This window comes from Ammospiza nelsoni, chromosome 22 (genome assembly GCF_027579445.1).
Source record: "Ammospiza nelsoni isolate bAmmNel1 chromosome 22, bAmmNel1.pri, whole genome shotgun sequence".
Lineage (NCBI taxonomy): Eukaryota > Metazoa > Chordata > Aves > Passeriformes > Passerellidae > Ammospiza > Ammospiza nelsoni.
In genome coordinates, this window is record NC_080654.1 from 7,004,343 (window position 1) to 7,016,263 (window position 11,921).

General features: G+C 51.1%; 1 protein-coding gene across 3 annotated transcripts; it reads right to left on the reverse strand.

The window, feature by feature from the left end:
- Positions 1-64: 64 nt before the first annotated feature.
- DNAJC16 (DnaJ heat shock protein family (Hsp40) member C16) lies at positions 65-11,458 on the reverse strand. 3 transcript variants are annotated; one of them, XM_059487636.1, is made up of 14 exons: positions 11,266-11,458; positions 10,098-10,164; positions 8,898-9,228; positions 8,468-8,652; positions 7,230-7,334; positions 6,484-6,642; positions 6,003-6,133; positions 5,664-5,847; positions 5,311-5,493; positions 5,016-5,092; positions 4,684-4,764; positions 4,498-4,596; positions 3,893-4,060; positions 65-3,483 (listed from the first exon to the last, which is right to left on the reverse strand). In XM_059487636.1, the coding sequence occupies exons 1-14, from the start codon at positions 11,424-11,426 to the stop codon at positions 3,087-3,089; spliced, it is 2,328 nt and encodes a 775-aa protein (XP_059343619.1). In that variant the 5' UTR covers positions 11,427-11,458; the 3' UTR covers positions 65-3,086. The 3 variants fall into 3 exon arrangements, with proteins under 3 accessions (XP_059343619.1, XP_059343620.1, XP_059343618.1); XM_059487637.1 differs by having other exon boundaries at positions 65-3,480; positions 3,893-4,063; XM_059487635.1 differs by having other exon boundaries at positions 3,893-4,063.
- Between the last annotated feature and the right edge of the window lie 463 nt (positions 11,459-11,921).

Below are 11,921 nucleotides of genomic sequence, written 5' to 3' on the forward strand. Positions count from 1 at the left end.
TTCTGAGAGGACATGGAGGTGAGGTTAGTTTGGACATGGAGACACAGAGCCACCTCATCACACATTAAAATAGTTTATTTTGGTTGCGAAACTGTAATTGTCTTAAAACAAAATTACATCAGTGCCTGATCACAAATACAAAAACAAAACAAAACCCCCCAAAAATAAAAAAGACAAGTTTGCCAAATAAGTTAATTTCCCCCCTCCCAGTATCAAAAGTGCAAAATAGGTACCTAGTTCTCAGTCCTACTTGTCAGGCTGCGCTCGTGTCCTGGCTCCTGGTTGCTGTGGGTGAAGGGCAGAGACAGGGACAGGGAGGAGTTTGGGAACAATCTCCACTCTGGGGCCTGTATCCCTTTGCCTCAGCTCTGAGCACTGTGCCATCGCTCAAATATCACTAGGAAAGTGCACTAGGACCCAATCTCCTCAATCTTTGGATTACAAATCACCGCGTGTGGAACAGAATCACAAGTGTTCAGAAAATGATGGGGTGATGGTTCATGGCTGCTGGGAGAGGGCAGATCCCGGGATAAGCAGCTCTGACTGTGGTCTCAAGACAGCAAACACCTGGAGTGCCATGCTGGCCCTAATCAGGGGGCAGAGCAGCTTGGCTTTTGCTTCAACTCAGGCAAAATTTCCATAAAAATCCAGGAGCTGTGCTCCTGTCCAGCCCCAGCCAGCACCAGTGGACTGATGCAAACACTCCCTGGCTGAAAGGGGAGGTTACCTGTGTTAAAAAGAAAATAAACCCAATGATTCTGGCAGCATGCAACACACAATGGATGTGAAGGCCATAAAGCCTTCTCCCCCCTTCCTCAGGGTTGAGCTGAATTCCCTCACTGTAGCATAACTAGGCACTTTTTCATGAGTTGAGGGTTTTCTCCTTGTTTCTGATCAGCTGAAGAAACAGCAGAGAGACAGAGAGCATTCTTCTGCTACTGCAAATGTTTAAGATGTTATGTGGAGCCTTCTGCTGGGGTAAAAACTATTCCAACCACATCCTGCATGGCAAGCTGTGGGAAAAGTGCAGGAGTGCTGCAGTGATTGCTCCAGCCAGGTGGAAATGAAGTCTAGAAGCATCAGGCTGGTGTTTCACTCCCTCTCTGCTCTCTATCAGCGCTACCTGTGTGCCTTCACAGGAGCTCCAGGGCAGGGAGAAGACTTCACCTTCCTTCCTTCCCTCTACTTTAGTGCCTCATTCCATGGCCCAGAGTGCACTGGGCTGGAATTAACTCACATTAATTAACCTCACATAGGGATAGTTTGTAGTATTGCAGCCTTTATTTGAAGCACGTTGTACAGGGGATCTGAGGTACCTGTGGGGGCTGGAGCATGCCAGTCTGCTCCCAGGATGGGGAAATGCAATGAGGCAAGGCTTTGGGAGCAATTAGGGCACACAGGGAGTGCAATGACTGGAGTATTCCCTACTTCTCTGCGGGATCAGCAGCTAGCTCAGGGGTTGGCAGTTATTCCTACTGACTAGCTGCTCTGCTAAGATGGTAACTAAAGTGGCAAGGGCTGAGTCTGGAATTAACACCATGTGTTCACTGAGTGCTCTGTGCTCCAAGCCCTGTGACAAAAGGCCACTGGCCCCCATCCCTGTGCTTTGGCAATGCTGGAGCCTGATGGTGCCCCAGGGTTCCAGATCCATGGAAGGAGGAAGCCTGGGTGCCAATGTCAGTGCAGTGAGAAGGAAGAACAAACCTCACAGGATTTCAGTCCTTGCCACAAAGAGAAGCCCTGCTGCCTCACTGTGTCACTCAAGGAGTGTTAAGCAGCCACCAGGCTGCTGTTTATCATCATTCTGCCTTAGCCAGGGGCACCCTTTCCCTGTGGTGCTGGAAGCAGCTGTTGGGGCACTGCTACAGCAAAGCAATGTCCAAACCCAGGGCTGTGCAGCTGCTCTAACCTCACACACCCCCAATGCTTCCAAAAGATGAAAGAAATACCCAAGCAAACAAACACAAAGCCACGAGAGCAGCCTGAGTGTGCAGAAATGGAGGTTTGGGGTAAGAAGGAAATGGGTGAGAGGCTGAAACCCAACATCTCAACCTCCAACTAAACCAAAGGAGCTTCACACGCACGCAACAGTCTGATGATACAGCACTTCTGGGGCAACATTTCAAGAATACAATCATTGAAGGTTGAGGTTCCTTGATACAAAGGAAGGTTGGTTTGTACTACAGCTGGAAAGGTGTTTGCAAGGAGCCCAGGTGACTCCCTGGCAGCTACGTAGACTTTTTTACATATCTACTGGCTCATAGCAGCTCACGCCTACAATCTGAGGACGCAGGTAAAATTATGGCTCTAGGATACATCGTCTAAAATCGACAGAAGCAGAAAAGGCATCTGGAAAATCAACATGACATTTAAATGACTCAACACTTTGACAGTATTTTACGGCCGTGCCCTTTCCCTCCCTGTTATGGTTCAGCCAGTGAAGCTGCAGGTGGAACCATGACACGAGGAGCATGAAACATGCAGATCGCCCACGAGCCTGCACCATGGGGGGGTCCCAGCTAAGGTTTGCTACAAGGGAGATGCTCCTAACTGGATTCTGCATCACTTACCATGGGGAAAGCCAAGAGAGTACCACTGCCTGGTGGGAGGAGGCCTTTCGGAAGGGCAGGGCCTGGAGGGTCTGCAGGGTCTTGCCAGAGTTACACCATGCACCATGGGCTAAGCACACAGGGACGGGGAGGGAGTACCATGACCTGGCCTGCACCACTGGCCACAGCTGGTCCAGACCCAGGGAGGTCACAGATTTCTTCAACTGAGGTAAAACAAGAGGTGGGATGGGGGCGACTCGGGAAGCAGACGCGGCAGGACGAGAGGCGCACAACGGACTTCTTGGCTCTGGGGTTGTACAGCGTCCAAACGCACGGCGGGGCGGCGGAGGGCACACGGGCGTGCTTGGCTGCGCTCCCGGGCTCCAGACACGGGAGATGTGTTCTAATTGCCAGCCCCAGGAAAGTTCATCTAAAACCTAAAGTCCATTCAACAAGCTTGTTTGAGTATTCCTGGAAAGAGCTGTCCCTTGTCATCTTCATAAAAAGTTTGTCCCCTTAGAATCTCTGTAAAATTCCTCAGTCTAGTGCAGGCCATGAGGGGATATAGAACCTCTGTAAGGAACCCTCTAGAAGGCGTTCCATCCAAAAGGACAATTTGTGTAATTTGTTTTTAATGGATCTAGATCCCGGGCTGCAGGAGGATTTCCCTCTGGCTTCCGCATGTTGTAAAGCATCGTAATCCTCGCACGATCCCAGGGTTCCCCCCTCGTCCCCTGATCTGTGAGGCTTAAAGAGGCAGAAGTATTTCTTGTGGCCGTTCAGAGCCAGGACATAGCCCGTGTAGTCACGCTCGAGGAAATGCTTGTCATACTGGTTTGGGATGGGGGCCGCATCCTGTGCAAACTCCAGCAGATATTCCAGCCACTCTCGGTGCTTGTCCAGGCTGAGGAAGGAGAAGTGAAGAGAGCTGCTTCTGGGGGAAGAGCAGAGAAGATACTGGGATTAGCATGTGTCCTGGGTCTGGCTGGATTCCTACTGGACAGGTAATGAATTGTCAACAAGGACAGCGCAGTGCTGTGTTGCTGCAGCTCCTTTTTCAGCTCAGTGTATGCAGCACTGTCATGCTTTCTATTTGTCAAATCATGGCTCCAGTCAAAGTGGCACCAGCACCCAACCCCTCTGGCCACCACCACCAAGTCTGGCTGGGAACAGCCTCTTGGTTTTTGGTGGTTCATTGCCACTGATGAGGGCAGAGGCCGCTTTGATCAACAGAAGCATTCACTCCTGGCAATGGAGCCACCCACACTCCTGACGTGTCACCAGAGCAGCATCACACAAGTGATTAATACAGCAACAGAAACCTGGGAGAGGGCCCAGCCTACCCTGTGAACATGTAGACTTCGAGGGCAAACTTCTGGAGCAGGGGGGTTTTGGTGGAGTTGGACAGGATCAAGACAACGTTCATGTGTCCTGGCCTCAGGCGCACCAAGTTACTGGTGTAGTTGATGTCTGTTAGCTCAGTCACCTCCACAAAGCTCTTTTTGGGAATCCTGCTGCAACAAAAACACTGAGTGAAAGGGGGGCAAAGGACTGGGAGCAACTGAGGATGGAGAAACTGTGAGTGCATTTGCCAGCCCGTTATGCTGAGCCATCCTTGTGCCCTGTAGCAAAAGCCAATGTAACTGGTGCAATGGCTTGGTTTGCACCTCTCTCAATGAGTGGGTCAGACCTTTCCCTTTCCCCTGAGGATGCTCTCTTGGGCAAACTTGGTGGGAATTGTTTAATAAGCAGATTAGTGTCCCCTTGTCCTTGCTGGCTGGGTCCTGGCTGCACACTGGTCCTCCTTCCTTGCTGTGCCTGCACTGCCCTGCACAACTGCACTATGTGCAACTTCAGCACTTCTCAGCTCTTTACTAACCCTCCTTGCACAGGTGCTCCCTGAGCAATGCTTTTGCAGAAAACATTCTGGAAAAGTTAGAGAGGGAACCTGTTACTCTCTTTGCTGAAGCTCGCGTCGTTCTTCTCCGTCTTTGCAGCCGTTTCTTCTTTCCCCGAGGGTGGAGCGTCCCTTGTGTCACTCGAATCACTGCAGAGGAAAGGCATTTTGTGCGTGTGTAAGGCTTTGGGGTTGGACTGAAGAGCTATCCCTGAGGGCGTTTTGGTGCACACTCACCTGAAAGCCTGAACAATAACAGTGCCAAAGAGAATGAAGAGCGCAGAGAAGAGCAAGGACAGGAGTGGCATCATTTCTCGCCTGAGGGAAGATGTGCAAACAGCAGTCAGATCTGTGAGTTCACATTTTCTGCCTCGATTTCAGTTCCTGCCTATGTCAGATAACAGGCAGTGTGCCTTCCCCAGAAACTCAGCTTGTTTCTTGGGTCTTAAAGGCCATCATATTTTTGAGTGCTGTCCTGCTCCCACCCAAAAGGATGCTAAAATTTGATCTGTTTTAAAATAAGGTGACAAGGAAGCTATGAATACCAACAATGGATGCCCAATCCATACCAGTTACTGTGAAACAAACTGTCCCACCAGTCTGAGATGTAGTCCACTGTGGAGTAGAACCATCGGATAAGGAACATCTGTTTGAAAAGAATGAAAAGCAAAAAATGAAATGACAAAACTATAAAGAGCCCCAACGGGTTCACAGCATACCATGAGATTCCTTCTGTAAGCAAGAAATCTTTCAAGAGTTTTGCCTTGTTATTTTAAAATAAAAACAATGCCTCTGAACAACCATAATGGGACTGTCCACAAAGGTGACGTGAATGTCAGGCATCTGGAAAGGCTGTGCACTTACAGGAGCGAGCTCATCATTCAGGTCTGCCACAACGGTCTCTGATGACAGAAGGCCTGGGTCTGTCCTCAGCTGGTCCAGGAGATCCAGGAGGATGAAGTTGTCCTCTTTGCTGCCTTGCCAGGCCTCCTCTAAGACTTTATAGGCGATCTTCCCTGCATTATTGCGTCTCTCCAGAATGACCACCTGGATGAGCCAAGAGCATGGCACACATCAGAGAGGAAGGGGCTTTTGTTTTCTTCTAGACAGATGATTCATTTCAAACCACTGCCCAGAATCAGGTGCCACATCAAGGTACAGCATCAATTAAATGACAGGCTAAGAGAAGAAGGGATTAAAAATAATAAAACGCTCACAGCTGATCTTCCACGATACTTCTCCTCATCCATCAGCAAGGCGTCTGCGAATTCCGGCTGCCGATCACTGTATATGTGCACAAACCTCAGTGTGTCTTTTGTGTTGGCCACAGCAAAAGTCAAAAATGCCTCATAAGCCTCAGCAAACTTCTCTCCTTCCTCGGTAAGCAAGACCACGCAGTGCCTGGATGACACAATGAGATACAGATTAAGAGCCAGTCTGGAGGTGAGAGGGAATGACCAACCCCTTTCCTCTTGGAAGAACAAAGTGACAAACCAAAAGTGACTCTAGGAGCAGCACCAGAGCCTTGGGAAACAAAATGGGAACCCCTCACTTACTTCCGCTGACGGTGAGACTTTTTCACAGGACACAGCTCCTGGAACAGCCTCTGGCTGGTGAGCCTGGCCACCATGAGGAACTTATTCTGGGAAAGGAAGTCATCAATGAGCTGCTTCTTCATTTCTCGTGCCTGGCAAGGACCAAGAAAGCAGAAGTCGGAAATGAGCAGGAAGAGGAGGGGAAAGCTGTCGGATGTTCCTGGAGAAGGCTGCCAGCCCTTGTGGTCATCCCTGCAATCACCCAAGATGTTTTGAGGCCCCAAGACTGTAAAGTTACAAGTGTCCCCACTCCCCAACAGGCTGGAGTGCCCCAAGCTTCTCTTGTCCTAACACTCTCTCTCCTCCTCCAAAGTCTGAGTTTAAGCTGAGAACAAACACTCTTCCTCCAAACTGCACCACTGACCACGCCCTCATCACCAGCTCGGTCAGAAAAGCTCTGTGCCCCTTTCCCTAAGCTCTTGGAGAGGGCTCTGAGTGATACCTGCACAACGTCAGCGGGCCGGTCGATGTGCTCCTTGAAGATCATCATGGTGGGAGTGTAGACGTTGATGTTGTACTGGCTGGACAACTCCTCGGTGCCTCGCAGTCCGACGTACACGTAGCCAAAGGAGAGGTAATCTCGGTAGGCAAAGGCCGTCAGCTGGGCAGGAGGAAATCCCCAGCACAGTTATGTTACAGTGTAAGCATTTGCTCCCCAAGTGCCCGTGGTGACTTTGCTCCAAGAACACATCCTGCTGGTTGAATCCCATCAGATGTGCTGTGAGAGGTACAAGCTCTTGCTCTCCCTCACTGAACCAAGTTTTGCATCCTCTTAGTCATTGCGCCAGGAGTCTTCACAGATCCACGGCTTTATTTACAGCCTGACATGTTGTAGGGTGGCAGGGGCTTCTTAGGAAATGGGATTTTCAGCAACCCAAATTAGATATGCCACAAACATCTCTCATTCCCAACAAAGGTTGTGCACCTGTGTTGCTGCTACCTCTGAAACACACCTGCACCTTCACACCCGTGAAGGGTAACTGTGTCAGGATGAAGAAAAAGACTCCTTACAAAGCTGGTCACCTGGCTACATCATTTACAACCTGCACAAATCAGCTTGCTCTCCTCAGACCAGTCAGTGGTGTCTGGAGGCATCAGTCCACCTCTGCTCATGGCAGTGACGTGCTGTAATTTGGAACATCTGGATTTGTAAGCAAGTCAACAATGCAGTGAGAGAAATGACATTACCTTGTATAACAACGGCACAACTGGCATGTGATCGAAGAGCAGCACGTGGGGCTTGTTGTCTTTCCTCCAGTGGGACAGAAAGCGGATGTAGTTTTTATCTGTAATCTTTAGACAGAAGCAGAACATCAGTTTAAACTCTGAGCTGTCAGACACCAGCAATGAGGTGTCTGAACAAGGGCTGAGTCTGAAAATGCTGTCCAGGTGTTGCAGGAAGCAGACCAACAGTGGGTTGGTCTTTCCAACACATATTCCTGATTAATGAGTGAATTAAAACCACCAGTCTTGACCTCCCTCAGCCATCTTAGTTATTGCAGCCTCTGTTGATGCCATTCCAAGTCAATGCCAACATCACTGTTATTCTCTTGTTTGTTGGGACCATATTATTTATATGTACATAAAAATGGGAACCCAAAGGTTAAAAGAAGGCTGAGAACTCCAGTAAACCTGCTCTGTTTCAGGTGTGCTACCTCTCAGAAAGGACATAGATGGCTGCAGTTACTGTGGAAGGGGAAATTATCCCTATTTTTGGGGCGAGAAATCAAATAACTCCAATAACCAGAATACAAGTGAAAAGTCCACTGGGGAAGGTGACCCAAGGGAAAATGAGGTGAGATGAACAAGGCCATGAGCAGAGGCCAGGCAGGTGAGAGTGCTGTGGGGGCTGACCCAGCCACATCACAGGGGTGGTGGGCGTCTTAGGACTCTGTCAAAAATAACCAGAAGGCTGAAACACAGGAATATTTTATCAGTTAGGAGATTTTACTTATGACTTTGAAAGGGCTCATGCTGCTAGTTCATTTCAAAGGTCTGAAGGAAAACTGGATAAAACAAACGGGACTCTGTGTCAGTGAGTTTTAGCAGACATGACCTATGAGGTAGCAAGTGGTCCCTAATTTGCTGGATGAAATGCCAAGAAAGCAGGAGAGAAGTGAAATCCAGCAGGTTCCTGTTCTAGGGATAGCTTGGGTAGAGCCCTGGCAGCTGTGGGGTGTCACAGCTGGGGTCAGCTGCCACTAGAATCACTGGTGTGGCCATGCAGTAACAGGATCCTTTTTTCAAGGACTAGTGTTACAGAGCTGTGGGGTGGGAATGCTTCTGACAGCTCCAGGGCTTGGAGCTTTGTGTCACAGATCAGCTTGGAGCCTGAATTAAACAGATTAACCACCAAAACAGCCAAGGAGAGAGGGATCTCCAGGCAGAGAGGAACAGCAGCATCTCACACCCCTGCTAGAACCTACCTTTTCAACAAGATTCCCTGGCAGAAGGTTCTCCACGAACTGCCGCAGGTTTTCCCGAACGACAGCATTGTGGAAGAAGGTTATTTTCCCATTAATGAGCCCCAGCAGGGTTGGAGTGCTGTGGGCACCCAGATGGTGGGCGAGGCGCCGTTCGTACCCCGCGTGAACGACGCCGATTCCTGCTCCTGGAAAAGGAGAGCACCGGGTTCACGTCTAAGATCCCCCACAACCCAAATGCCCAGTGCAAAACTGATGACCTGCTCCTTTGCCCAGCACCCTGCTTTGGAGTTAGGAATGTTTGGGAGAGCATTAGGATAAAACCCTGAGGAAATCCACCGGGTCTAAACTGGGTCACACAAACCTGAAGGCAAACCACCGCAGCCTTACGAGGCGAGGGACACACACCCAACCCCAACAACCTCATCCTTACCCAGAGCCTCCAATTCCTGAGCAACTTCCTTCCACACGGGCTCGATGTGGATGCAGCTGAAGCACCAGTCTGAGGTGATTTTAATGAGGTAAGGTTTCTTGAAGCTATCTGGCACGATTTCATTGATGTAGTGGGAAAAGTGGAGCAAATACTTCTCGTCGGAGGTGTCGCGCCTCTCGGAATTGAAAGGGAAATGGAAGAAGGACTCATCAAAATAGAAGCCATCGTGGAAGCGGTGGAACTGGCGGTGCTGCTGCTGAGAGAAGCCCTGGCTTTCCCCAGCATCTCCGTAGCGATCAAAGTTTGCCCTCTTTTCCTCGTTGGAGAGAATCTGGAAAGGAAATGATGGAAAAATGATTGCCTGAAACCATGAGGGGGAACTGCCCTGACTGTAATCCCTCAGTAAATAACATAAGCAATGTGCAGTCTTTGCTGCACATCAGACAGATAAATATTTTGAAAAAGGAAGCATCACATCCTTCTCAGCTCACTGTGGTAAATAAGGGTAAAAAACCCTCAAAGCCCAAAGAAAACGAGCCCCTAAATCCAGATTGCTATACCCACTTCTGTAACCAACACCTCCTCGGGTCTGAACATTCTGTGTTCTGAGCACAAACACTTTTCTGGAATGGCTTTTGCTGGTGTCTCTTTGAATCTGGAAGGTTCAGAAAGTGCCAAAAGTTTCACTGAGCAGCCAGATGCCCTGCAGAGAAACTGCATTTTTTTAGCAGGGAAATAAAGATTTATTTTGATTTCCATGGGCTTGGCTGCCACAAACTGGAGCAACCAACTTCCAGAATGTGCAAATAACTACTGCTAAGACTAATTTGAGGTGACTAAATCCCTGTGATGATGAATGTTGTTTACATGACCCCAAAATGCTTTTATGTATATGTGACACAGTCAACATGCTGGTCAGCTGAGCAGGGCTTGGGGAATACCCCACTCCTTCCTTCTTTGAGGCTTTTTAGGCAGAGCAAGGCAGACCTGTAGCAAAGTATTTACAGCAGAAACCATGCTGGTGACCCCAGTGGCTCTGTCAACAAAGCTGAGCAAATATTTGGGTGGGTAATGTCCACCTCCACAGAGTCAAGCACCTTTCCCACACAGACATACACTGGAAAAACACAAAGCAATGTATGGAAAACTAAGGTCACTTAATGTTAACGATACCAGGAGTTCACAGGAAGCATGTGTTACCTCATAGGCCTTGCTAATCTGGATGAATTTGTCCTCTGCTCCCGGGTCCTTGTTTTTGTCAGGGTGCCTGTGGGGCAGAACCAGAGGAAAAGGGGTCAGTGGGGGAGCTGTTGGCCTCTGTTTGGAGGTGAGGAGGACATGGGCAGTGAGGGTGTGCACTGACATCCCCGAGGCTGAGGTCAGATTTATACCCAGCGCATGCTGTTCCTGCCCAAACCCCATCCCAAAATGCAGCACTGGGATATGGGCTGTGTGCCTGTGGACCTGTCCCTCTGTCTGCTCCATCCCCAGCTGCCTGAGCCCAGGACATGGAGTGTGTCTCCTTCCTAGCAATGCCTCCCTTGGCTGCTGCTTTACATAACCACCAGGTTCTTCCTTGAATCACCTCCTGCCATGGCCTCAGGGATGTCTCACATGGAACAACACAGGCTCTAAAAGCTGCAGGTAAGCCTACTTTATTAATTTTATTTCTATGCTGTAAGCCTGCCCCTTACCACACACCACCTGCATGAGGGGCGTGACATTTGTGCATCCAACCCATTTCCCTTCCACAGCACAGTGACTGAACGGCCCTTGGACATCCAGGTATCAAGCTGAGACTTCAACCCTTGTGCATTAGAAGTTCCCAGGGAGAATTTTTTCTCCCCACAGCGAGACTCCAAGAGAACTTTTCCCCCCATCACCTGATTCTGGGAGAACTTTTTCCCTTTGTAACCAGACTCTGGAAGAACTTTTTTCCTGTAGCCAGACTCTGCGACAGTTTTCACCCCACAGCCACACTCCAGGAGAACTTTTCCCTCTGTAGCCAGATTCCAGGAGAACTTTCCCCCACTCGTAGCCAAACTCTGAGAATTTTCCCACCCTAGCCAGACTCTGGGAGAACTTCTCTCCCTGTAGCCTGATTCTGGGACAACTTTTTCCCCTCGTAAGCAGACTCTGAGCGAACTTCTGCCCCCGCAGCCGGACTCCAGAGGGTTCTACAGCAGTATCGCCGGCATGCAGCATCTACGTGTGCGTCAGGCTGACGGCCGGCCTGCGAGGACGCCGGGGCGCACCGCCAGGCGAGGCGGCTCACGGCACCGCGGGCCGCGGGGCCTGCCGCTGTCACCGAGCCGGGGCCGGGATCCGCTCCGAGGCCGGGCGGAGGGGGTGCAAGGGCAGCACGTACCATTCCCGGGCGAGCCGCTTGTAGGCCTTCTTGATGTCGGCCTGGCTGGAGCTCCGGCCGACCCCTAGCACGCGGTACGGGTCGAACTCGCCCGGCGCGGCCGCTGCCAGCGCCGGCAGCAGCAGGAGGAGCAGGAGGCAGCCGGCCCGTCCCGGCTCCATGGTCCGGCGGGCCGCGGGCGGAGGAGCGGACGTGCCGCCCTCCCGCACCGAGCGCCGCCGCTTCCGGCGCGCCCGCCCGCCGTCCCCATGGAGACCGAGCTCTTCCGGGAGACCGGGGCTGCCGGCGGCGCGCTCGGAGGTGAGGGCCTGCGGAGGGGCCGCGGCGGCTCAGGGGCTGCGGCAGTGCCGTGCCGTGGGTTCGGAATGGGGATGGTGGCAGCCGTGTCCTGGGGGGCATCGGGCCGGGGAGGGGATTGTCCCGCTCTGCTCTGCGCTGGGGCGGCCTCACCTGGGATATTGAGGGCAGGTGTGGGCACGGCAATATAAGAAGGATATTAAGGTGTTAGAAGGCGTCCAAAGAAGCTGGTGAAGGGCCTTGAGGGGAGGAGGAGCGGCTGAGGGCACTTGGTCCGTTCAGCTGGAGGAGACTGAGGGGAGACTCATCCCAGTTACAGCTTCCTCTGAGGGGACGTGGAGAGAGACAGACACTGATCT